At 49.1% G+C, this 25,890-nt stretch overlaps 2 protein-coding genes across 6 annotated transcripts in view; both read left to right on the forward strand.

Annotated features, from left to right (window-relative positions):
- Positions 1-4,951, forward strand: part of igsf9ba (immunoglobulin superfamily, member 9Ba) — a 33,615-nt gene extending 28,664 nt beyond the window's left edge. For 4 of the 5 annotated variants that reach the window (XM_029843880.1, XM_029843881.1, XM_029843882.1 and 1 more), the window contains 2 exons: positions 2,918-3,048; positions 3,139-4,951. In XM_029843880.1, coding sequence (XP_029699740.1) covers positions 2,918-3,048; positions 3,139-3,347 — 340 coding nt within the window. In that variant the 3' untranslated portion in view covers positions 3,348-4,951. Of the gene's footprint in view, positions 1-818; positions 862-2,917; positions 3,054-3,138 lie in introns of those variants that run through there. The other variant, XM_029843883.1, reaches the window with a different exon arrangement.
- Positions 4,952-8,520: 3,569 nt separating this feature from the next.
- On the forward strand, positions 8,521-24,674 carry LOC101076654 (rho GTPase-activating protein 32-like). The gene is made up of 22 exons (XM_003968528.3): positions 8,521-8,934; positions 12,577-12,690; positions 13,338-13,443; positions 13,714-13,805; positions 13,970-14,054; positions 16,183-16,269; positions 16,356-16,493; positions 16,572-16,664; positions 16,776-16,898; positions 16,977-17,054; positions 17,437-17,518; positions 17,602-17,751; positions 17,975-18,077; positions 18,241-18,385; positions 18,673-18,755; positions 19,028-19,135; positions 19,238-19,383; positions 19,463-19,676; positions 19,760-19,908; positions 20,025-20,099; positions 20,175-20,783; positions 20,953-24,674. The coding sequence occupies exons 2-22, from the start codon at positions 12,602-12,604 to the stop codon at positions 23,040-23,042; spliced, it is 4,845 nt and encodes a 1,614-aa protein (XP_003968577.2). The 5' UTR covers positions 8,521-8,934; positions 12,577-12,601; the 3' UTR covers positions 23,043-24,674.
- Positions 24,675-25,890: the final 1,216 nt, after the last annotated feature.

Here is a 25,890-nt window from a genome sequence, read left to right on the forward strand (position 1 = left end):
CCTCACAAATGTCAGCAGGAAATCGCACCCAACATGGACGGTTTGAGCAATAACACCGCGATGTGTAATCAAATATGACCAGAGATATGACTGTACCACGTATATATGTTATTACCATGTAATACTTTCACCCGGAGCAACGTCCCGAAATGTCACCCGTCTTTTGTGCAACTATTAGTTTTTATGACTCAACCATTTCGCATGTAGTTGCAGAGTTGGAATAATAACAAAAAAAAACCCATAAATAGTAAATAATCAATACAGTTCTTATAAATGCTAATATGCTATTAATAGCATGTGCTGTGCAGCCACTGTTCAAAAGAATTTGCAAATGTAGGAGTAAAGAGAGCCTTTTTTCCTCCGGGAAGACGGCTATAAAGTTCAAATGGAAATATAATGTTTTATAAAACACTAATCTAACCTTTCTAACAGCGTTATAGATATTTAGTGATAAATTAAGTCGTCAAACAAGGACGCCCCCTTTTAGCTTTTCTTATGCAAATCTTGTTAGCATCTTTTCACGATAGATCAGCGGCCCCTGGATACACATGATGAGACATTCAGCTGGATGTTTTACACATTTGCACCCAAAGATAAGCAGTGCTGAGACTCACACTCCCTTAGTGCCCCCCCAGTAGTTCTGTCTAGATGCCTGCGCCCCCTTTACACCCACCTCATAGCGCTAGAAGCTACAGTCCATTCAGTCGCCAAAGCCACAATGCAGGGACTGTCACTGGCCTGAAAGGGAAGGTAGCTTATAGGGCTGCTGCTTTATAGCGGGTAAGGGTCTTACGTGATTTGTTTTTGATTGATCTCAGCTATCTGGGCAGCGTTGTGACCCGGTCCCCTACGCCGCAATAGGTAAGGGTCGGACCCATGTCTGAGCGGGGAGGGGTCAGCAGGGGGAGGGCTCTAATCACTCTCTCCTTTAAAGGGGAATCGCTTTGGGTCGTGCCTCTGTGCTGGATTCAAGTGCAGTACAATAATGGTAAAAATGAGCCGCAGGACACATTCTGTCACCTGTGAGGCGGCTGCGGCCACAGGCTGCAGTCGGTATGCTCGTGAGAAAACAGGAGGAGTGGGTTTGGACTGCGGAGAAGCATTTGTGGACTGTTTGAGAAAAAAAAACAACAAAAAAAAAACAACCAAGAAAACAAAAACAACAAACCAGCTTGAATCAATAGAGGACGCACAAGAAAGATAGACTGGAGTATTCCCCTTTAAAGTTTTGTTCCATGTGCAAAATGCCATGCATGCATTCTCTAAACTTCTCTCTACAACCAAACAAATAATAACAATCCTCAGACTAAATTCTCTGTTACATTTGTCGTCCTAAGTGCTTTCGTTTTCCGCTGTCATGTGACTGTTTTTAATGGCCATTTCCTCTTCCTGTCATGTGACCTGTTCTTTAACGGCCATTTCCTCTTCCTGCCATCTCCTCCCGTCAGCATGGTGAAGCCTCTGTACGCAGTGTTCATGTTTATGAAAGTGTGCTGTACAGTGTACATGTCTATTGGAAATGTAGCTAAGGCCTCTAACAGTTTGTCATCATGAAAATGTTTCTTTTTGTGTCCAGGACTGATTATAGTCGAAACTTTGTCCCCCTCTCTCTGCTAACGACTCTCAATCTCTCTCTCCACAGCGGCGAGACAGTGATGGACAGCGTCTCTAAAGCGTTCTGTTCCTAAACCTTTTTTAGACACGCGTTCGACAGGACAATTTGACTCAATGACGCATTAAGTCAAGTTCCACAGCAGCGCGTATTCGGTTCTTTCAAAAGAAAATACCCACTCTGAGCCTCGCGAACGTGAACCAAAATGTTTAATTTTATTGCCTCTAGTTATGAGAGATGGACAACAAAAGCAGAGTATTCGCTACGAGGTAACGCCATCTCTGAGACAGTGCAGGTTAAATTTACATGATTTTATTTTCTATGATTACAAATGGATTTTTTTCTAATTTATTTTTCATTTTGTGGAGCATGGGTTGCTCATGAAATGAACTTAGTTTCTTCAGAGTTAGCTAAATTATATCTACATCAAATCTTTTTTGTGAGGAAGCTAAGGATAGCTGCACTTGCATTTATTCCCTTCTCAAATCTGGGATTCCTTTAACGGTACCGCATATTTCACGTGGTTCTTTTTACGCTTATACACTTGTGAGTTTTCAAAACTTGAATTTGATTTTAATAACAAAGAGAACGGTGATGGTTTTAAGATGTATAAAGAAAATATTAATGCTGCAAGTGTAGCTGTTGTTGACTTCCGTCGCTTAAAAACACATTAGCATTTGCGGTTTGCTTTCATATTAGCTTGCGCACATCATGCATTTCCTGTTTGGCACTGTTGAAGACTGTTGGTGTTTTCAGACCTAAAAGTGCCTCTTCGACAGCAGTAGATATTATTTTCTTTTTTTTGAGTTCTGTACGACAAAGAGAAGAGCGTTGCTCACGTTTCTGAAGCAGTCACTATTTAAAGACCCGAGCCGAATGAGCGCGAAACTAGCTCGAAATGTGGTATTTTTAGCACAGTTGCTGAGTAGACGCGCTCAAACATGGCGTCTAAGGGTGTTGTCCAGTGATTTTCATGCTTTTAACTGCAATAAAATCGAAGCAGCCCTGGGTCTTTAATTTGATGATTGTTTAAGAAATTTAACAGCCCAAAATTCACCACTTCCACCTGAAGAAAAACTCCTTTTTTACTTTCTTTCCCCCCTTTTTTGTGTCTAACCTGTGCCATCCATCAACGCAGATAGAAAGCGGACATTTTGTTTCTCATCTTAGTGAAAGGACTCTGACTAGAAGTGCAGGAGCTCATCACGTCATTCTGTAGCATCGATCGGAATTAGCAATGCTACTGCTATCTTCGCTAAATTAACGCGGGACAACCTATGCTGTGCTGTGTCTCTTCTTCTCCAGGGAACCTCTAGGTGCGTCTAGCGATCCTGCCGGGTCTGAGAGCTTACCAGCACTGTTACAACACTGTATCACGAAAGCGAAGGGAGTGGCCGCCAACAACAATAACAACACAACCTCCGGGCGGGGAACAGGTTCGTCTCTTAACGAGAGGACGCAGATCATTTGATCGACGTATGTGGTCGGTGTGTTACTTTGTGCCCCCCCCCCCCCTCCCCTGATAGGTGCGTGCCCCTCTCAGACCCAGCAGCTATCCCAGACACCCCCAGAGGGAGAGGATCTCAGCCTCCACAGGAAGAGGAAACGGCAGAACAAGAAGAACCCCTATCTCTATTTGACCTCCCTCCTGCAGCGCAGGCAGTCCGAGGAGGACCAGACAGGCATCCTGGCCAGTGCAGACTCCGAGGGCCCCAATTACGGCACCCTCCGCTGACCCGCGTGCCTGCCAAGCCATTGGACTCGACTCAATAAAAGAACCGACCTCCCTCCCCCCCCCTCGAAGAACACCCGACCTCAGCCTCCGCCGCTCCCTGCAGCCCTCGCCGCCTCACCTGTGTGAGAGGGGGGGGGAGCGGGGGGAGGGGGAACCAGAACGACCTGAGGTCGGAGACCGCACCTGCAGACAAGAACAATGGCTTTTCTAAGTTGCTTGTCTCCGAGGAACCTGACTTCGTTCTACAGATATATAATGTACATACATAGTAAAACAAGGGAAATACGCTTCCTCCAACAGTAATAACAGATGTGTTGGTTGAGTACGTCACAACACGCTAAAGAATTTTTCACTCACTGATCATAGAGGGGTTCATATCTTTAGGTTTTTCAGCGATACAGTGTACTGTGAAACCTGGTGCGTCCTCGGACAGGGAAGAATCTACCTTTCCTACAACACACATAGTGTCAGTCTTTAAACACAGGGTTCTTACCACAAAATATACCTCAGAGTAAATGCAGAGTTGCTGTAATTTTTGTGGTATACTGTACGCACTTGACCTTTTTACATACGAAGCATATAAGGATTTCAGCGGTTCCGTTCGCGCACGCCACACATCCAAAACAGTCGGCTCGATGTTTGACCGCATCTAGGCTTTTAATTACCAGTCGCGCCTGGCGTTTTGCGAAGGCTTTTGCCGGCCACCAGGGGGCGGCGCTCAGCCCGGTTTTAGCGCCCGCGAGGAGCTTAGCCTCCGCGGGGAAGTGGGAGCTTCTGAAGGGGGGTTTGGAAGAACAGGGCGGGGAAACCGAGGAAGAGTTCGATAGTATTTGGCGATGGAGGAGACATCCGTGAGGTGCGGCACGTCTTGGGGTGCCTTTTTTTTTCTTCTCGACTTCTTTCTAGCGTTAAAAACAAAGGCCTTTTTTTTTCGCCTTCTCATATTTGTGTGTTCTTGAGGGAGTTTGAGGCTCCATCATGTTTTTGTTTTTTTTACTTTCTCTGCCAAGGATGCTACAGAATACATCAAGGTCTTTAGTCATGCTTATATGCTTATAACGGGCTATTTTCAGACATTACAGTCACAGAAAACCCGTACGAATAATTACAAGTAACTATACCGTCAGTGGAAAAGAAGCACTATACTGTATGTGAGAGTTTGTATGTAGAAAGAACAATAGGACGTTTTAGTAGCGGGAAACATAAATAATTCACAGAGAGAAGTGATGAGGAATCTTCAAACGCCGGCCACCCCGACTGTTCAACTGTACAATACTTGCTAGCTACTTCTCTGTGTTCCGACTTTCGACACTAACCGATAATGAATGTATGTTTTGCTGTACAGGAAATGAATGTCCCAATGTCGCAGTACATTGAATGACCCCCAACGCGCGACCCGTACCAAGCAGCCAACCAAGGTCCCACGCGGCCCTAAATCTTCTCATTAGGGCCCCCTTCGTTCAGACAGCTACAGCAACCCCACCCCCCCCCCCACATTCCGTCGAGACAGGTCAGTCACATGGGACATCTCCGCCAGCCACCAACCAATCAAGGCTCAGCCCGCAAACGACCGCGCCGGCCCCGGCGTTACCGCGAGAACGCGATGAGTGCACGCTTTAGGGCGATCGGCATCATGTAAGATAAAACGAACGGGAAAAAAAAGCTCTATATTTGTTATGTACTGTACATGTATTGTATTTGTAAAGATAAAATCGACCCGTGTTTTACAGGAAGACGTTCTTGTACGATGAAAAATAACGAACAAACAACAAAAAAAAACACTTAAGAAAAAAAATAAACGGGAAGGACCCAGGAAAAACAAATTAGATTCTATATAAAAGTATTTGCTTACAGTATGGCTTTAAGTGGATAATAATGTTTCTAAAACATTTTTGAGGTGCCTCATTTGTCATACTTTAGCAGACATTATTTTATCTAAGAAAAGAAAACCTTAATGTTACCATATAATGTATAATTGCCATAGCCCGCTGGCTGCACAAGTAGTATTTTCTCTTATGTATAGTACGTGAATGCCCATTGGATAAAGCTTTAGAAGCAGAAATGTGTCGCCCTCCATAATAATAATAATAATAATGATACTAATGATAATATTTCCGGAACAAAGTAAATACTGTATTGCGCCCGTTCATGAGCACACGTGTAGATTCACTCCAGACCGTTCGCCTTCCGACGTCCAAAGCAAATAACCCGAAGGAGAGTGTCGGTTATTTTCTTTGGTTTCCAAGAGAGTCGCAGACATGCTATAGTCATGTAATATACGTGCTGTGGAGGAACTTGTGTTTACAGTACATTAGCTGGGTACAGACGTGTGTTAGGGCATAGTTGCTTTGAACAAAATGACTTGGTGCTATGTTTAACTTTGTGGTGCTGTAGAATAGAAGTCAAAAGATTCCCCCCCCCCCCATTTTGCGTTTCCTGTTTCCGCCACTCCTTTCCACCGTACGTTTGAGCAACTAAGCTAGCTCTGGTAGACGCTAGAGGTCCGTATCATAACAGTATCATGGTGTGACGACAGTGATAGACAATACTGGAAAAATAGTAGTATAACCTCAAATGCTAGAGACTTGTGACCTTCAAGTGAACTCTAAGATGACCTGTTTTTTCTATAGTGTGTTTGCAACGTCTGTCCGTGCTTCCAAGGTACCCTCTCTGAAATATAATTGTCATGTCACAGAGAATATTAACCCGGCCCGAAAGAGGAGAAGCATTTCTATTCGCGACCGCCGCAGGACACACGGGAGGGGAAACCTGAGGGCGTCAGTCCTTTTCTTTTCTTCTTCTACGCACTTCTTCTCCGCAGATCTTTGGTTGACAGCACTGTTTTTCAAAGCACACTCCCGCCGTCATCTCGCCATCACCACACCTCCGACTAGTACTGTACAGTATAGCCACGAGCGAGCATCATCGGACCGCACTTGTGTTTGGGTTTTTTAGCCGATTTTCCTGGTAGAGAGCTCCTGGGACATCCTCTCGGTGGGGTTTCTTTTGGGGGGGGGGGGGGGGGGGGGGGGGTGTGGTTTGCCGATGGATGCCATCTTCCGGGCTCTTTTTTCTTTTTGCGTGTTCAGCAGAAACATGTACAGTGTCTAAGAGGGCTGCTTTGGATGTACTGTTAGCAATTTTCTTTCCTTCTGCTTACAGCTTTTAGTGCATCACTAGGTGCTGGTAGGATGATACTTGGAAACTGATTTCTTTTGTTTTTCTTTCGTTATTGTATTAATCTTGCATGTAGAGACAATACAGGAAAAAAAAACAACAACACCTATTTAGAAATCATTCATGGACATCCAAGCTGGTTGTTATCGGACAGAAAATAGAAATATGTAGTACTTTCTATATTCTCCGTTATTTTTAATTTTTTTTCATGTGTACCAGCACTGAAGAGCTAGAATGTATTATTATCGTAGGCTACAATAAGCACTACATCGTTGACTGTTTTAGCTAATGCTCATACTTAAACAAACCAAGTAGTGCTTCAAAAGAGAAGAGAACTTACAACATTTCATTTCTGTTCATCTACTGAACTCTGTGCTGTACATCACATGTTTACATTCTGTATTATCTTGTTTATTCTGTCATGTTTTGTTTTTTTACACATTTGCCTCCTTTTTGTTGCATTCGACAGCGTCCATGTGTAAATATTTCAAAGCAGATGCATTTTTTTTAGCTCATTTTCGACAATAACCTGATGTTTGTTTTCAGTCTTATTTTATGTCAGCGCATCAGGTATTAAGCTTCACTTAACTTTTTTTTGTGAGCAATTAACTCATACTGTATGGTGCTGTACCAAAGCCTTATGTATAATATTTGTATTACTTTTCTCTCATTTGCCACTGCTGTCCGGTGATCCGTCACCATCCGACATCATTTCTTACTCCACGGATCTCTCATTTCCTCGACGAGCAAAGAGAAACCTGGACGAAACGCGACGCTTCAAAGCATCCCAGACGGGAACGCAGTCACCATCTGCAGCCATTCGAAGGGAAAAATTTAAAATAAAACAGAAAACAAAAACAAGGCGCGGGTCTGCGACTCCGAGCGCGACCTGTGCTCAGCCTGTGAGAATATGAGAGCAGTGTCATATTCATGTCACCATATCATTTCCAACGCTTAGTCCCATATGAAAATTTCCTCTCAAATTTTTGTATTTTGATATAATAAAAAAATACAAAAGAGGCCTTTTTCCCCTCCAGTGTGTCTTCTGTGATGGCAGCCATGGCAACGAGGGTGTAGTTCAAGCGCTGGACACAGGGTGTGAGTGTTGGGCAGCGGGAAGACAGGCAGCTAGCGGGGTTTTTGTTCCTGGAGTTGGCTCAAGGTGGTTTATAGTTCACTTTTTATTTCATTTAATAAATCATGACCAAACAACATGTGTTTGAGAGCTCCTCCATTCTGTGAATCATAAACCGCTGCAGCCGGCCCCGCCCAAACGTTCAGGAATGGATTGTGTGGCGAGAACAAGGAAAGCAAATAAGTTGAATGAGGTTGAGATCTGTCGGGATGACCTTTGTTCCCTTGTTTAAATTCCCTTTGACAAACAGCAGATCTTTACAGGTGCATATTCAGGAAATGACGAGGGCGGCGAATTCACGCAGGATTTCAGATTTGTGGTTTCACTGACACCACATTATGAGGTGATTATTGTTATTATAAAAAAAGTGTCCCACAATAGGCTGTGCAACATGCTGCTACCTATGAAGCTGCCTCACTGTGATGGTCACCTGTAGAGATCAGAGGTGAGTGTGTGGATTTATCGACTCATTCATTCTGCACAAAGGAGGAAAAGGCCAATTATTAACATTTTGGGGGAGATTTGTGTTCATGGGGGGTGGGCGGGTGTCATTCCACCTGTATGACCAACTATATTTAGAATTAAAGATGAGGACTGTCATTGTTTTAAAGGTAGCTAAAATCACAGGGTTTTGAATCATTATTGGCCTGTTGAGCAATAAAGCTTCCCAATGCGAGGGGCCAAATACGCCCAGATTCCCAGTGCTCCCAGTTAAAGACTGTCCTTCAATGGAGCAGAATAAACTGGGATTTAAGGATGAAGGATCTTCATCAGGTTTCAGTGTTGCCACCCACCTACACTGGGCGGTTATGTAATTCTGTAACGAGTATTACCTAACAGTCCACATCTCGCCAGTTTGGACTCCTCGGACTGGTTACCATTACCAAACGGGGACTCTTTGTGCACCCGTACGCCTACATCGTATCTAGACTTAAGGAAAGGGCTGGAAAAAAAAAAACCCCACGGGGCTAAAATCCATCCGGCGCGCGATCACGACACCGCCAGAGCGCGCTCCCGTCGACGAGCGCAGGTTGTGAGCAGTCGGTCGGGCCGTCGCGGTGCTCCGGGAATGACTCCCACGCTGCCTCGGCGATGGCGCGCCCCTGCATACTTTCTCCCCTGAAAACATCTACCTCAAGCGGTCGGCTGCCGACCGCGCCCGCGTCCGAGAGAAGCGCTCCCGCACTGCGATGCTGACAGCATGTTTGTCCGCCGAGGAGCTCCGCGCTGCGCAGCATAGAGGAGACGGCAGACAGGAGCACCGTGCGCTCACAGGTAGGCTGATCCCACACCGATGTGCTGTTTAAACGTCCGGGTCTGGTCGTTTTTGCTCACACCATCTGATCCATATGGGTGCGTGTGGGGGTTTGGTTGTTTTTTTTTTGTCTGCTGGCGATCTGTCAGGCCCAACAGGTCAGAGTACACTGGTGGGGAACTTTGCCCAGCACTTCCCATTGGAGAGCGGGTGTTAATGTGTCTGAATGCACGGGCGGTTTCAGGGACAAATGGGCTGTGTGAAGCATTCTGGTACTATTTTTTCTCAGATTCCCAGTAGTGCCGCGGGAGGACACAACGTGATAAACCCCGCGGCAGATGGAACACTTCACATCATGTCCAGGCCTTGATTAAACGTTGGATTTACGATTGATGTATTGGAAAATGATTCCTGATCTTTCTTTCAAACAGGAGATTTATGGCTCATAAGGATGGAACTGGTTTAAAGATGGTCATGCAGCCTCGGGAAGCCTGCACCCGCCTCCACATGTGAACTATTGAAGTGTGCACAAAGAAAAGAGTACATGTTGGCATCGCATGATGTAACAGAGTCCAGGTTTAGCCTTCAGCAGTCATCGTCTCTCTGCTATAGCATGTTTTCACTGGGACAGAGGTGTTCTGTTGGACATGGTGGATGGGCCGTGCCTTTTGGAGGGTGCTCAGAGGCTGGCGTCTCACCCCGAGGCTTAGGTGGCAGATCGGCTGCTTGATTAAATATGTGGGTCTTTGTTTCGGGCGACTTAATCGCCCTGCTGCTCCTCCCGCCCGCCGTCCTTCAGAAGGTTGCAGGACAGAGATTGATCTGCGGCGGGCTGCCGGGTAAAATAAAGTTAATCTCGTCTGGGTTGATTTCTAGGAGATTATGGGATGATATGATCCCCCCCACCTCCTCGGCCTTCCCGAACTGTCGAAATCAGCGTCAAATCCCCGGGAAAAGATGAGAGAGTAGATGCACGGAGATGTTCTGAGTTTTGGGTTGTTGTTTGAGTGTTGGCTCGACTGTCTCCATCGATCTCCCGCAGCCTTGATCTGGATGACATCCCCCTGCTGAAGAAGCTGCTCGGTGAGGCTGTGTGGGCTGGAGCAGCGCTGCCCACACGAGATGGAGCTCCATCTGGTAGAAATATAGTTTGACATGAAAATATTCAGTGGGTTCTCTTTGCTGTCGCTGTTACCAAGTCTGGTACCAATTAGCCATGACCAGCAAACCCAAACGTAGCAGAACGGACTAACTATTAAGATCCTCATTGGTGATGGAACACAACAGGGGAGGTCAACACCGAGCTCTCCAGGATGGTGTCCACCTGGTCTAATCAGATTTTTTGGCATGATCGGGATCCATTTCAGAAGGATCCACAGCGGAGACGTCCTCCTGCCACCTCACTGGGTCAGTGCGACTGCCATGAGTCCCTTTCCCACCAAAATTTCCAGGGAATTCTATTGCCAGGCTTATTCGTTGGGAGTTTGTGTTTGTGTTTCCACCACACCTTTACTTGGAAATCTGTTCAGATCAGGCTGACGACGTCTCTTCCTCTCCAATCGACGTTCTCCAGCACGCAGCCCCGCCCCTCGAGATTTCTGGGAAACTTTAAAAGATTATTTATTTATTTTGTTCCAGGGAACATTTGGGGCTGAGGGAACGGTCTCTCAGGAGGAAACACACCGAGGTTTCTCAAAAATCCCATTCCCGGTTGAAAAGGGGCTAATGTGGAGGATAAGGTTCGGGATTGATGGTTGCTTGATGGTATTTGCCGGAACAAATATCCGGGAATCCCAGAGGCTCAAACCCCAACCGAGGACGGAGGGAAGCTCGTGGGTGGGGGCCCATCTTTGGACCTGTATTCTATTAGAACCTGTCACGTGATCGGTCTGATCAGGACGCGGATGAATCCTCACCACTGATGTACGGCACCGCGCCGGAGAGAGCAACAGTTTTCATATCTTCCCTCCTCCTCACACTCACTTCCTCCCTCCTCTCACGTGTGGAAACGCTCGCCGTGACTCATGGACGCATCTGCTGCAAACACGTAGGCAGCCGTTCCTCACGCCGCCGCCGCGCCGCCTGGTACCGGCTGCTGAAGAGTGTGTAGGCTGCCCTATTTTCCTTGCGAAACGCCATGTAGGCCAACAGCGATCAGGGCTGAGTTCAGCTCCTGATCCCAGAGCAGATCCGGGCGACAGGCTGACTTCTTCAGCCATTACTTCTGTTTTACCGGAACTGTTCGGGTTTTTCCCGCCCGTCATGCTGCGGCGCCTGTATTCCTGCATGTTTTCTGAAGTCAACAATGACGCTCAAACATGACCCCTTTCTTTTTTTGCACCTCCAGCTATTTTAAGGCCTCCTCAGAATAGTCATCTGTGTCGCCTTGGTCCTTTATATCGGCTTCGCTGCTGTCTTAAGATTTTTTTTTTTCCATGAGCGCTAGCGTGAGGCTCTCTGTGGCGTGAGGCGGTCTCTTAAACTGGGCCCATCATGCACTGCACGTGAGGCTTGGACTCTCCTTTGTTGGCAAAGTTAATCGCCATATTATCCTATTTTGTTGCATTTCTCTGCACATTTGACACACACCAGGAAGTCTTTTTCAGAGAAGACAAAATCCCCCCCATCCCCCGCAACAAGTGGGGCCTCTGTTGACGGCATGATGTAATGCACCGGCTCTCCTCTGGAACGGTGCTGCTGCTATCAGAGGCACGGAGATACGGCGGCGCGGCCCTCGGCCTCGCCCGCACGCCTGTCTGGCCGCTCGCATTCTGCTGAATCAGCAGGTTTTTGTGGGAGTCAGTCAACAGCAGCTCAGTGAGGCAACAGGCCAAAGGGGGCTGGTGGCAACCTGCTGCAGCAGCACTGGATGCTGACCAAGCTGCTCGTCCTGTCGGTTAGCGATCGGGTTAAAAGGGAAGCACTTCCTCCACCGCCGCGCCGGGTCGCTCAGGTGCCGGAGGAGGTCTGTGCCTACGGGCCATTACTGAGGCCTGAGGATGGGATGCAGTGGGAATATTGTTGAGGCCCATCAGGAAGAGTCTAATTACACTTAATCAGGACATTCCTGCGTTCCCTCTGTTTGTTTACAGAACACAGGACACGCTGGTAGTAATAGTAAAGAGACAGAAGCTGCTTCAGTAGACCATCAACGTGGTCGGGAGTCACGTACAAACCAACTCCAGGTCAAACTAGCTGCTGTTCCAATTACAAGTTTGTAATACTATAGGTAATAAAATGTATTTTAGTGCAACATTCACACCTTAACAACACAGGAGTAAATAATATGAGTGAATAGTGATTGAAAATGTTTTTAGGGTTTATTTTTCCACACAGACTTTTTACTGCTGGTTAATCACGACGCATTAATGCATCTATTATCCCCAAATGTGTGAATTTGGTTTAATTTCCTGACTCTTGGGGTGCTGCAAAGTCCACTGATAAATAAAAACTCTTGCATGAATTCCCAGCATCACTCCGGGATGATGTAATCCCTGATAATGGCGCGTCTCTGAGGGAAGCAGCCTTGAGTGTCGCTCGCCGCAGCCTCCGGTGGGTTTGACGTCTGGAGGTGGCTTCATCTCATCCCTCCCTCCATCTCTCCCTCCCTTCCTCCATCCCTCCCCTCCCCATCTCTCTCTCCCGCTCACGTTTCTCCACAGCGGGCTCGTGCCATCCACCGGCAACATGGAGGCTGCAAGTGTGGTTGCTGCGGTGATTGAGAATGCCGCCTCAGGACCCAGTGGTGAACCAGGAAGTGGTGACGTCCTTGAGCGGTAAGTGTACAAGTGCATATACAAGTGCACGAACAAGTATGGCAGCATTTCCTGAAAACTCCCTTGCAACTGTAAATGTCAGGGATTACAACATTGTCCTCATTTCATGACCTCATCACGCTGCGCCGCGGTGACACGCTCGCTTTCTTGTTGCTCATCAAAGTTGAGCTGCAGAAGCCTCCCCCTCCCCTCGCAGATACGTCGAGTTGCATCGCAAGTGAAGGTTCTGCGGAGCTCTCCCCTGTGAGAGGACTGTATTTATGGCACATGAATAGATGAGATTCGCTTCACTGAGTGCACACAAAAGACACCTTGCTCTTTCATTGTCCAAGATGCAACAGTTTTTCATGTGTATGGGGGATTTATGACCATTTAGAGTTGATTATAAGATAAATAACAATACATTTTTTAGAATACTAATGTTTTATGACCAACAGGACTATAGCAGCCCTTTGTTGCATGTTGGTGCAGTGACATAAATTGAGTTTTCTGAATTCGCCCTGCTCACTTGCTCCCTCTGGTGACTGTAGTAACGAACTACACGTCTAGTCCCCCTCCAGTTTACTGATTTATTAACCGGGGAGGTGGAGGCATGGGGTCATATGTATGATTCTGCTTTGATGTGATAGATTCTTCTGTCTGTGCAGAGATGTGCAACCATCTACTCACTCATGCGATGACGATGCCTTACCTCATGCTACCAGTAAAGCTCCTCCAGAAGAAAAAGAGCTGCAGGAGATGTCCACTGCCCAGGTACACACACACACACACACACACACACACACACACACACACACACACGCACACACACACACACACACACACACACACACACACAGTATATATGCTAAGTCCCGAGTTGCTAAGATACCAATGTTGTCACAGATAAGTGATGTCATCGCCCCTCCCTGCTGTTGAGTCACTTTAAGCGTAACAGGCTCCATCTGACTTTGCATGGAATGGTGTTTTTTTTAATCAATAAATGACAACTTTTCTCCATGTCTCCTGTTTCTGTGTGTTCAGGCGAGGAGTGATGACATCACAGAGCACCCAGCCGAGCCCCTCCTGCGCTCCTGCGTCAGCACAGCCAGCATGAAGGTCAAGAACGTGAAGAAGTAGGTGAAGCCGGGGCCGCTCTGGGCCGTGAAACGGGACTCATCCAGCTCAGGGAAATAAAAAGCTTTTAAAGGATGGAAGAGGCGCAGCCGTTCTGTGTCTTTAACCCTGTTCTGACACACGGTCCTCATCCATCTCCCCTCCACTCTCCTGTTCCTTTAAGGTTGACATTCCCCAGAGGTCATTTCCCCAGGCTGGCTGAGTGTGCCCATTTTCACTATGAGACCGTTGACTTTGGTAATGTTCAGGTGAGTCCTGAGAACCTTCACACACAGACTCACACACACACGTGCAGCAGGTTTCTCTGCTCCAGTACAGCAGCTCTTGGTCTTCCCTTTCTCCATTGTTTACATATAATTTCACCTGAAGGATCCATCAAATGTTGGCTGCCTCATCTCACGAGTGCTGCTTTTATTAGCCCCTTTCATGTGAAAGCCTGTTGCAGCAGTTGGTTAATCCTTCGCATTACAGCATATTGGTGTCAGAGGCAGCTGGCCTGACTAAATCTGTGATGCCACCATATTAGTTTGACTTATGTCATCCATTACACCTCAGAATGACACCATCGAGCAAAATGATGCATCAACTGTGGAATAAAAGCAATGATTTTACATCCGTGACGTCACCGCGAGGCTCGACCCCCTGGTTCACCCCCTTGTTATTCTGCGCGTTGACCAACAGGGGGCAGTACGTGCCCCCCAAAAGAAGATGCCAGCGCAGCTGAACACAAAAGAGAGCCGAAGCATGCATGACGTAGCCTTAATGGACTAGAGTGAAGCAGGCTGGAGGGGAGATAATTCCCAGGATGCTCTCTCATTGTGCATGGTGGCTGTCCTCGTCAGAGCGGGGGCGAGTCAAAACAAAGAGGGATGTCAGTCTCCCTGTTGTCCTCCCCTCAGACGCACAAAGATGTGATTAATGCTTTGAAATCTCAAATACTTTTGATACTTTTGAATGAGTCCATAACCTGATTTGAGGGCCTTTCTCCCTGCTGTAGCTCCCATGATGCATTTGCTTGTGTCTATATTTACAGAATGGGGGGAGTAGAAAAAGGAGAGCGGCGATCAGGGTCTGCAGAGCGGCACGAGGACATCAGACAGTCTCTGTCTGCAGCCGGCCCCCCATGATCGCTCTGCAGATTAGCTCCAGTCTCGCCTCCAGACTGGGGCGTATTTGCCTCTTGCGCAGCTGTATGATGGATGAGCCCGAGCATCCCGTTTAAAGCCAAACCCCCTTCTGTCACCAGAGAAAGGAGAGCAGTCGTGAGGGAAGGGAGGGGGGGGGAGGGTCGCGGATGCGGAGTACAGGAGAGGGAGGAGGGGGAAGAGCCTAGCAGGAAGCAGGAGGGTTAAGACACAAAGTGGGGACCATCTTCTTCTCCTACATTCTGCTTTGAATGGAGCTGCAAACGCGTGCAGAAGCTGGTGGATGAGGTTTTTTTTACGTAAGTGGGCTAACGGCGGGGGCCCGGGGGGGGGGGGGGCAGTGGAACTCTGCAGCCGGGGTTTGTTTTGTGGAGGTCCGGCGTTGCAGCTGAGCACAAAGAGGAGGTGTGAGATGCTTTAGCTGCAGGTAACCTGGCGCACGCGTGTTTCTCTCATGTTTGTTAGCTTCTGCTGGCCGAGCTGAGCTCTGCCCCGGGCTTTATTTTGAAGGGATTAACCTTGGAAGTGGGAGCCTCGAGGAGGAAGTCGTTGCTGAGCACACCTTTGATAGGAAATGTTGATTTATTTCTAAATGACTCTAGCGTTTTAGATCTATTTTTATTTGTTCAGTTCAGCAACAAAGCTGAGGCTGTGATTCCTGCTGTAACCTCAAAAACTCATTCAAGATCAGGTTTCTCCACAATCTTTGTCTGCTGCCTCGCTGGTGAGGAGTAAATAGGTCGTTGCATGTTGTGTAACAAGATATCTGGAAGATGGCTAAGTTATAAATAACCAGAACTTCTCTTTGCTCCCAGGCTTCTGAAGGCTGGTGTGTTTGACTGCGTCCCCAAAACCTTCATCTTCTTGCTTTTTGGGCTCTTTTAGGACAGAGAAGAAGAAGAAGTCTGCACTGACTTCAGTATCTTGTCAGTGTCTGAATAATACATGTGATGCTGCAGGAGCGAGAGTTAAAAAAATGGTGCCGCTAGCTGAGGAAATACAGTTAAATCTCCCACCACCAGTATAAAAGTCCCAATGGATTGTTAAAACTGGACAAACTGGCTGGAAATTGGGCAAAGTTGTGGTACATCAAGCAAAGAGGAGCCTCCAGCGGCACTTTTTCTGCACCACAGAGTGACAAAACTCTTGGTGCACAGCTGTTGGATTATATGCATTTATTATTGACGATGGAGCCCCCCAAGTCTCTCACTAATGGCTTCTGTCTGTGCAGTCGGCTCTGGTGGAGGGACAGAGCGAAGGACCGAAGGCTGGCACCGACTCTAAAGAGCCGCTCTTCCTCGTCCAGATTACATGCCAGGTAACAGGACGCTCCGCTGCCGGAGGAAACAATGGTGAGAGCTTCCTTTTCTAGTCTCTGAACCTCTCCGCTTTTGCTTCAATTAGGGCCGAAACTGGCTCGTCAAAAGATCCTACGAGGACTTCCGGGTGCTCGACAAACACCTGCACTTATGCATCTATGACCGCCGCTACTCAGAGCTCAGCGAGTTGCCAAGATTGGACGCGTTGAAGGACGCGGCTGAGGTGCGACGTGCGACGATTAGAAACCAGGCTCTCCATTCAGCTCGGAAACCTCAGTGAAACTCCGTTCTTGTGTTCCAGTCGGTGACCAAGATGTTGTCCACCTACCTCTCCCGCTTCTCTGCCATCGCTGACAACAAGATCAACTGTGGTCCAGTGCTGACATGGATGGAGGTATCTGTTCACTGGTCCTCTCCCACCTGCTAATACGACTTTAGGCCTAAAAGTCTGACCCTGAGCCCAGCAGCAATGCTATAAAAGTAAAATGAAATGCCCTTTTACTAGATCGACAACAAGGGGAACCATCTGCTGGTGTCTGAGGAGGCCTCCATCAATGTTCCTGCCATCGCCGCCGCCCACGTCACCAAGCGTTACACGGCCCAGGCCACCGACGAGCTGACGTTTGAGGTAACCGCTGTGTGCGAATCACCGTTTCCTTTGATGTTCCGTCAACTTTGACTGGACTTTTCTCTCCGTGGCATCCAGGTGGGGGATATCGTGTCAGTCATAGACATGCCTCCGAAAGAGGACACGGGATGGTGGCGAGGGAAACATGGCTTCCAGGTGGGCCAGCTTCATTAGCTCCGTTAGCAAGGGCTATTTTTGTGTAGCAGAAGTCGCTTTAGCATCACTGGTTTTGCATAATATAACTTACAACAGCTGTTATAACTTTATTAATATTTTATGCATGCTAGCTTGCTTTGCTAGCTAAAGACTCCAACCAGAGCTGGCTGAAATACACAATGAGGCTTCACCCTGTTTTTCCCTGTATAAATGTTATTTTTAAATATATATTTTACACTTATTGACATGCTCAGATGGATTTTCTGCCAGCTAAATGCCTTCAACAAGAATCCAAACATTGATGCAAATAATTGATTCTGACTGCAGCTTCTCTTCCCATGTTTTTCCCCCCTCATCGTCACATCTGCTGTGTCTCCTGCAGGTGGGCTTCTTTCCCTGCGACTGTGTCGAACTGATAAATGACAAGATCCCCGACAGTGTTCAGAACTCGGTGCCGAAGCCAGGTGCCTCTTCTGGATAATTGACTTGAAATTCCCTCCCAGGGACTTCGTTCCACGTTTAAATTGTCTGGTGTTATCTGAACCAGTGTGCAAGAAACACGGGAAGCTGATAACGTTCCTGAGGACGTTCATGAAGTCCCGGCCGCCGCCCCAGAAGCTGCGCCAGCGAGGGATCCTCAGGGAGAGAGTGTTCGGCTGCGACCTGGGGGAGCATCTGCACAACTCAGGACATGAAGGTGAATTCACAGTCCAGTTATATCTGGAGGGTTTTAGTGAGTGTTTCATGGTAGCGCAGATTCTGACACAATACAGTTTTTTTGTGCGGCACATTAGCATCAATAGCGCACGTTATGGAAAAAACGTGCAGTATTTGCCGAGAGAGGTTTGAAAAAAAAAGAAGTCATGTTGTAAGGACATGCTCAAACAAGCCGTCTCTCACGCCGCTGCTGTCTCCCGCAGTCCCGCAGGTTGTCAAGAGCTGTGCCGAATTCATCGAGAAACACGGCGTCGTGGATGGAATATACAGGGTGTCTGGGATCTCCTCCAACATCCAGAAACTCAGGTGACGTATTCCTCGCAGCTTTAGAGCCGCCCTCCATCCTGACGTTGTTCCCTCTGCTCCCCGAGTCTGAAGCGCTTGTGTGTTTTTATTTCATCACATTGGTGAATAGATCCGAATCTATAGCCGGTGGTCGAACTCTGTCCGTCCTCTCCCACCCTCACAGGCACGAGTTCGACTCTGAGCAGATCCCAGACCTGACCAGAGACGTCTTCAGGCAGGACATCCACTCCGTGGGCTCCCTCTGCAAGCTGTACTTCAGAGAGCTGCCCAACCCTCTGCTCACCTACCAGCTCTACGACAGATTCTCGGTAAGAGCCGGAGCCGTGGAACTGGGGCAGAGAATTATGTCGTGGATAAAAATGGAAATCAGCGTAGCCGGTTCGTCACCATGTGCAGAGGGCACGGGCGTGTGGGGGAACGCACATTTACACGGCAGTAATTGCATTTTCAAATCAGGCAACAAACTGGGTCATTGCATTGTTTGGAGCTCGCTGGCGACAGCAGGGGACATGCGCGCTGAAATGAGTCCAAACTCTGCCACTGCTCCGAATGCAAAAAAGGGTCAAATAAACCGCGCTGATCTCTATATTCACAGGAGGCCGTGTCTGCTGCCACAGATGAGGAGAGGCTGGTCAAAATCCACAACGTCATCCAGCAGCTTCCCCCTCCACATTACAGGTCACGTTTAAAGCTCACTCCTGCACCCTGGTGGCGTGAAGTGGGATCGATTTTCTTTGAAAGGGCGTTTTTGCCTTGTTTTTGCATCCTCAGCTGGGATGCAAACGCTTTAATTACATCGCAGTATTGGTCTTTTTATGTTTTACCTTTGATATAACTCCCCCTGCTGGTATTTTTGAGGATGGCAGCAATCCAAAAAGAGAATAATGTTAAAATTATTGTCTGTAAATGAAATTCCTGCATACTAAATATAATCTTTTATTCATTTCCAGGACTCTGGAGTACCTCATGAGACACCTCTCCCACCTGGCAACCTTCAGCTCCACCACCAACATGCACACTAAGAACCTGGCCATCGTCTGGGCCCCAAACCTCCTCAGGTGACTTTCAGCAAGCTGGCGCTCGCGTGGCTGCGAACTGGGTCACGTCCCAGCGCTCCGGAGCAGCTAAATAGGTTGCGATGTTCTCTGACTGCGTTCCAGGTCCAGACAGATTGAGTCGGCCTGCTTCAGCGGCACGGCGGCGTTCATGGAGGTGCGCATCCAGTCGGTGGTGGTGGAGTTCATACTCAACAACACCGAGGCCCTGTTCAGTACAAAACTGAACGCCATCATTCGGGAAAGCACAGGTGGGTCGGAACAGAGGCCACGCCTCCCGTCGGGGAGGGGTCGATCCCGAGGCGCAACACTCACACCCTTCTATTTTAGGAAACAACACCTTATCCAGACCCAAATCCCTGCTGGTCTGCTCCCCGTCCACCAAGCTGCTCTCCCTGGAGGAGGCCCAGGCCCGCACTCAGGCGCAGCTGAGCTCTCCGGCCACCACCCCCTGCCTCACACACAGCGACTACATCGAGGTGGGCGAGGGGCCCGGCGCGCTGCTCGGGAAGTTCCACACTGTGATCGAGCTGCCGATGGAGAGGTGGGCGGAGCGGACCCCCGGGGGAACGTCGGGCGTCTTCCGTGATTCCACATCGCTCAACGCGTTTTGTCTCTGCGTTGCAGCTGCAAACGGCCTTCCGTTAAAGCCAAGAAGTCTCCCGTCGGCAACTGGCTCTCATTTTTCCACCTGGGAAAGTCTCAATCCGTGTGCAGGCGCAGACTGAAGCGACACCCCAGCGAGCCCAATGAAATCAAGAGCATGGCGCTGCCAGGTCAGACCCCTGCCTTTGCCGACCCGGCAGGAAGCGGGCGTCGGGCCTTGACCTTTCTGTCTGCATGCGTCATCTCATGAGGTTTCATCCTTCTGCTCGACCTTGTGATGTTACAGGTGGGAAAGGAAACAGCGGCACCTTGCGTTCTACCAAAAGTGAGGAATCGCTCGCCTCCCTGCACGCCGTCGACGGTAATCCATCAGTTAATCTGGTAATCTGATGCGTTATTGACTCTCAGTGACATCTTGTTCTGTTGGTGATCGCAGGGGAGCCTCCGCCTCGCTGCCCCCGCAGGCCTCGTTCGACCAGCGAAGCCATTTCTGCCGCCTCTCGAGACGAGGCTCATAAAAGCAGGAGTAAGGAGGAGATCAAAGCGCACACGCTCAACGAGAGGCGCCACGGCGCCGAACGGGTCCAAGCCGCACCGTGCGTCCCGGAGGACGATCTGGATCTTTGCCCGCCGGCCGAAGGGATCTCCAGTCTGGACTTCGACCCCATGTCTTTCCAGTGCGCCGTGACGCCCGGGCCGCAGCGCGGCAGAGACGCCGCCACCTGGAGGAGGAGCGCCGGCTGCTCCAGCGAATCGGAACCCATCTCCTCGCCGAACAACAACATCAGCGGCTCTCAGTCCCCGGACCTCAGCCCGGATAAGCCTATCTCCCCGACACTCAGGAAGAAATATTCCAAGGCGCATCCGCCCTCTTCCCCGCCGCCTTTTCCTTCCTCCTCCCCGCCATTGGAAAAGCGCGACTCGCCGGCGGAAGGCGGGAAAGTGGCGAGGGCGCCTTATCAACACTGCAGCCCGCTCAGCACGGTGAGCCAGGCATCGGCGCTGACGGACCTCACCCAGTCGGCACAGAACCTGCCCGATCCAGGTGAGTACGGCTGCTCTCCACCCCAACACAAGCAGTAGTTGGTAGTTTATTTAAAATGAATGCCATTTGTAGTTTCTTACGACAGCTTCTGTGTCTTCTCCCATCATGTCGTACCATAGCTTTGTTTGTCCTGTCATACTGTAGCGTTGTTTGTCTTATCCCTCCTCAGGAACAGATAGACTTATGAGTTCAGTGTCTGTTCTCCCTCCTCACCCTCCCTCGATGAGTGCGGCACGCAAGTTGGCTTTGGTCCTGGCTGAGTCCGCCCAGAAGGCCAGCGGCGGCTCCCAGAGGAGGGGCAACCTCCAGAGATCGGAAGCTCCTCACGTCCAGGAGAGGCCGCCCCGGCCCTCGATCCTCGAACTTGAGGGGCATCCCCAGGAGTACTCCGCTCCTCGCGGCTCTGGAGAATCCCAGTGGCATACGTTGGGGCACGACCCCGCCGACGGCCACTGCTGCCCTCATCCCTTTCACTTCCTACCGGCATACGGCGGCTCGGACGCTGACGGGCAGGAAAGCTCCGGCAATTTCACACCTAACGTCAGCCCGCTTGGGTCGGGGAGCTTGGACGAGGGAAGTGCGGAGAGGGGCGACCGCAGGGGTGGCAACGAGTTCAGGGAGGTGATGCGAGCAGAACCTACCTGTCAGAGCGTTGGCGTCTCGACGCCTGTCCAGCCTGTGTGCCCCACTCAGAGCCCATCCACCTCTCCTGTGTACGTCAACGCCGACTCCATCAATGTGTTTAATTTCCGGGCTGTCCTGGCAGAGACCGCCATGCCCGCCTCGGTCGAGGAGGTCCTCCCCCGTCACCTGGGCCGCCATTACAGCGAAGAGGAAGACAGACCTCTCGGCCCGGGCGAGAGCCTGTACGTGGTCCATCACAATCGTCAGCTCCACGCTGGAATAACACCCGCGCACCACTGCCCCCGGCCCGACCCCCTGCCCCCCCACCTGGTGGGGCCGAGGGGCTTGTACAGGCAGTCTTCTGAAAGCCGTTACAGCACCTTTGGTTTGCAGCGCCCTCTGTCCCCTCAGTGCGTTCGCTACCGCGGAGACGAGCGTCCCGTCAGCGGCTACCACAGGCAACAGGGTCCGTGGCAGAGGTCTGACGAGAGGGCGGTCGGACAGCCCGCCATCAGGAGGGCCCGATCCTTCCATGCCCCCCACGTGAGTCACTACGCCCTGGCAGGAAAACACAACGACATGTTTAATGTGGCCCGGACGGCGAGCCAGCGCTACCAGAGGCTAAACCAGACTAGCGTCCAGCCGCAGTTTGACTGCACGACTGTTAATTATCGCTATGGTCCCTGTTCTGGAATGACCCAGGCAGATGACCCCTGCTACTATAAAGAGGCCACAGACAGACACAGTCTGGCCTGCACCACGCGCTCCACGAGCGAACAGTCAGACTACTACAACTGCTCGCCGCGCCGCGTCGCTCCTCCCAACAGGCAGTTGCTCCCCGATGCCCGAGGTTTGGAAGGTTTTGAGAGAGCAGCGTACATTCCATTCAAACAGGGGGGAAAATCGAGGAGTAAGACCGCGTCTCCGGCTGTGTCGTCTCCCACCGACAGCCTGGTGTTGCCAACCAGCCCAAGGAACAGAGATATAGTTCACACCAGGAGCAAGTCAGACCCTGGAAACGCTTGCCTCCTCAACGCCAACAGGGTGGATAGTCAAACTGTAACACGAGCTACGTCCCCTCTGTCCGGCCCCGGCATCAGCAGGCGGTTCGGACACCAGTCCGGCGCGGAGCTGCACAGATCCAGGCAGATCCAGTTGGAGCGGCCCAACCCGCCGCTCCGCAAAGTCCCGTCGCTCCCTGAGAGGAGCGGCACCAAGCTGAGAGGCCTGGAACAGAACAGCAGAAGCTACGTGCAGAGCCACGAGCAGGACCGACCCACGGTGGGCTACTCTGGCGCCCCCAAACCCGGCATCCTCAGGAGGTCGGGCAGGTCGCAAAGCACCAGAGAAAACCGCCACTACCATCAGCACGCCAGATCCCCTCTGGATCCAGAAGCCCCCGGATCCGCTCAGCTCACCAGGAGGACTCAGAGCACTAAAGTCAGGTCCACGCAGTACGAGCACGTGGACGCGTGCTACGCAGCGCCCAGACCTAGATCTGGAAAAGCCGCGGGCGGATACTTGCCCAGCCAGGGCTGCATGTCCCCCCGTGGACAGAGACTCCTGTCCAAAGCTCTGGGGCGCGAGGCTTTTCACCACGGCGCGCTCAGATCTGAGGCGGGGGTCTACGACTGACTCTGACCGCCACCTTTATCTGATTCCACATCGGCGGGGGGGGGGGAGGGCCAAAGGAGTTCAGCACTTTATCCTCTGCCAGACCATCAGTCTGTTCCCGGATCAGAGCGTTTATTCTGACCTTCAGGAGCGGTCGGGGAAGCCCGACCTCCAACGGCTTTTCGAGGGGAGCGAGCGAATACGCAGATTATTTTATTTAAGATTAATTGTCTTAAATTCCGAGAGTTGCCGGAAAACCGTAGAGGCATGAAAAAAAAGGAAAAAACGCGGCTTATATATTTTATTTAAATAGCCAGAGATAAGAAGCCAAATTAACTGGTTTTATGAGTGTGATTGAAGGATAGGAACGTGTCTGAGACGACATCCATTTGAGACGTATTATATTTGTATAAATAACACATCTAACATGTGGCCAGTGTACTGTACACCCTGTTTTCTATTCCAGTCTGATCAGACTTCAAGCACTTTGGAGGAAACTAGTCTTGGTGTGGTGACGCCTCTGGATCTATACCTTTGCTTGCTTTGGCTCGTTGTCGAATACTAAATTAGCACTTTTGGGGTTGAAATGGAAGAGAATAACCTCATAGTTTCTCTTTTTTTTGTTGCTTTCTGTTCTGAGCTGCAGTTCTAGTAACCATTTTATGTTACGGTCGAAGCTGCCAATCCTGCAAACGTGACTGCGAGTTCAAGTGAAACCAAGTGTGCTTTGTTTTTATTGTTTTGTTTTTTCTAAATTTAATGCCGTTGTGGTTTTTTGTCTCAACAATGAACTTCTTTTCTCTATAGGTGACTTTTAACGCTGAGATTCCGATGTGTTATTCATTTCCGAACACGTAGAGGTGGCTATTCGGTTAAGACGTGCTTAATTCATGATTTTAGTGAGTCCCGAACAAATAAAGAGATATCAAACATGGCAGTTTTCGAACCTCTTGTCGTTGCTGGACTTGATTTTGAACTTTGGAAGCTCTCCAAACCGACAAAACAACCCTTGTTAACGACAGTCAACAACAAGTTGATCGACCACACCCGGGTCTGATTACTGCCAGACCTGTTCAATTAGGCAAATCACTTAAATAGAACCCAGTGGACAAAGCATGCGAGGCTATGGGACCTCAAAAACAGACACATGCTGCTACTGTTGGAATCAGAACCAGAGTTATAGGAAGCTGTTGGTGTGGGAAGGGTGACACCAGCCATTATCGACTAATGGAGGCAACTGGGGCAGTGGTCAACCTTCCCAGGAGTGGAAGGCCCCCAAAAATAACTTGGAAGAGCAAAACTGGCTCATCTAGGGGGGTCACAATAGAACCCAGAACGTCTAAAGATGAGTGTAGACCCAACTTTCCTCTGTTTGTGGCTGGGCAATAAGGAAGCGGCTGGATTGAATCCAATCGCAACGCTGCGTGTGACCTTAAATGGACAGTTCGTGCTCGAAAAACCTCCAATGTCACCGAGCTAAAACAATTCTGTGAAGACCTAAATTCCTCCGGAGCGTTGTGGAGGAGTCGGTTGTTCCAAATCCTTGATTGCACAAACATTTATTTAAGGTTTAGCTGGCAAACGCTTTCACACATGAGGCCAAATGGGTGTGGATTTTTTTTTACTTAATAAATGAAATCACTGTTGAGAGAACTGCATTTTGTATTCACTTGTTATCTTGGATATCCGAATTTGTGGGCTGATCTGAGACACTAAAGTCTCAAAAGAAACTCGGGTAGGGGTCAACATGAACCTAATGGCAGATGGTGGAAGAAAACCACTTTTCTTCCCCATCTTTTTGGCCAAATTGGGCCCCAGACGGTGCACACCGATGCGTGATGCCACATATTTATATTTGCTCCTCATGCTGCTGATATTGCTTTTACCACGACCGCACCGCCTCACACAATTTCAAATCATTTCTGCACACCTGACATGTGGATACGCTCCCAAATACACCATTGTAACATAATATGGGTGCAGAATTCCCGACATGGCTGACTGATACGGATCAACATGCTATTAAATTACGTGTCCATCCTGGCAGATGTCAATAAATGTGCACTAATGGAAGAAGGCATGAACAGAATATGAGCAAATTGTGTGTGTATCCCATTTGAGAACATTTAAAGATGTTCAGATGGCTCAAATGTGCCTGTAAATCCCTCAGAGACCAGAATGCTGCTTCTGTTTTTCTTAATGTGAAGGTTTTTTGCAGGAATATCAGTGATGTATTGCTGCAGCAAATACTACTGCATATAAACATAGATTATTTATGTGCCACACCAATAAATACAAATGACTAGAGGCTTTGGGAAGTAACATTTATTTAATCAAAAATGCAGCGAAGAGCTAAAAAATTGCACGATTTTCTTTTCTCCCATTTGTTTGAAGCTATTAAAGATCATACGTGTTTTTGACCACTAGGTGTCACTGTTGCACCAGGAAATTGTCAATCATTCGGGCGTAATCTGAAAAGATCCCATCCTTTGTTGTGCTGAAGATTCCTAAAAGCTCCCCTAAAACAGGACAAAAGTGGCAATTTCACTTTAAATGGATTGACTTGTCCTGAATTTATTCAGATCCCCTCCTGGTAAATCACCGATATGAGCTGCGAAAGGCCCCGTAAACGCTCTTAAAATCTGTCGTGAGATTCCTCCTTACAGGACATAAGCCTGTCACTACAGAAAGCCAATTCAATCTCGGTTTAAAGTGTTGAGTGGCTGGAGGATAATCAGAGGAAATTGGCCAAGGTTGTCCAAAGTGCCTCGGGAATTGTTGCTTTGTTAGGAATTATTAAAGTGTTCCACCGCCGATCAAAACAGCCTCCCATTCACAGCAGAGTGAAAGGCCTGGTCTGTGGCAAAAA

Source organism: Takifugu rubripes, chromosome 11 (assembly GCF_901000725.2).
Source record: "Takifugu rubripes chromosome 11, fTakRub1.2, whole genome shotgun sequence".
In the NCBI taxonomy this organism is placed as follows: Eukaryota; Metazoa; Chordata; class Actinopteri; order Tetraodontiformes; family Tetraodontidae; genus Takifugu; species Takifugu rubripes.

Bases quoted from the DNA above. Each gene is read 5' to 3' on its own strand.
- LOC101076654 (XM_003968528.3), top strand. From the start codon at position 12,602: ATGGAGGCTGCAAGTGTGGTTGCTGCGGTGATTGAGAATGCCGCCTCA. The intron at 17,055-17,436 runs GTGGGCCAGCTT...TGTCTCCTGCAG, and splicing joins GAGGGAAACATGGCTTCCAG to GTGGGCTTCTTTCCCTGCGA. The intron at 19,909-20,024 runs GTCAGACCCCTG...GTGATGTTACAG, and splicing joins CAAGAGCATGGCGCTGCCAG to GTGGGAAAGGAAACAGCGGC.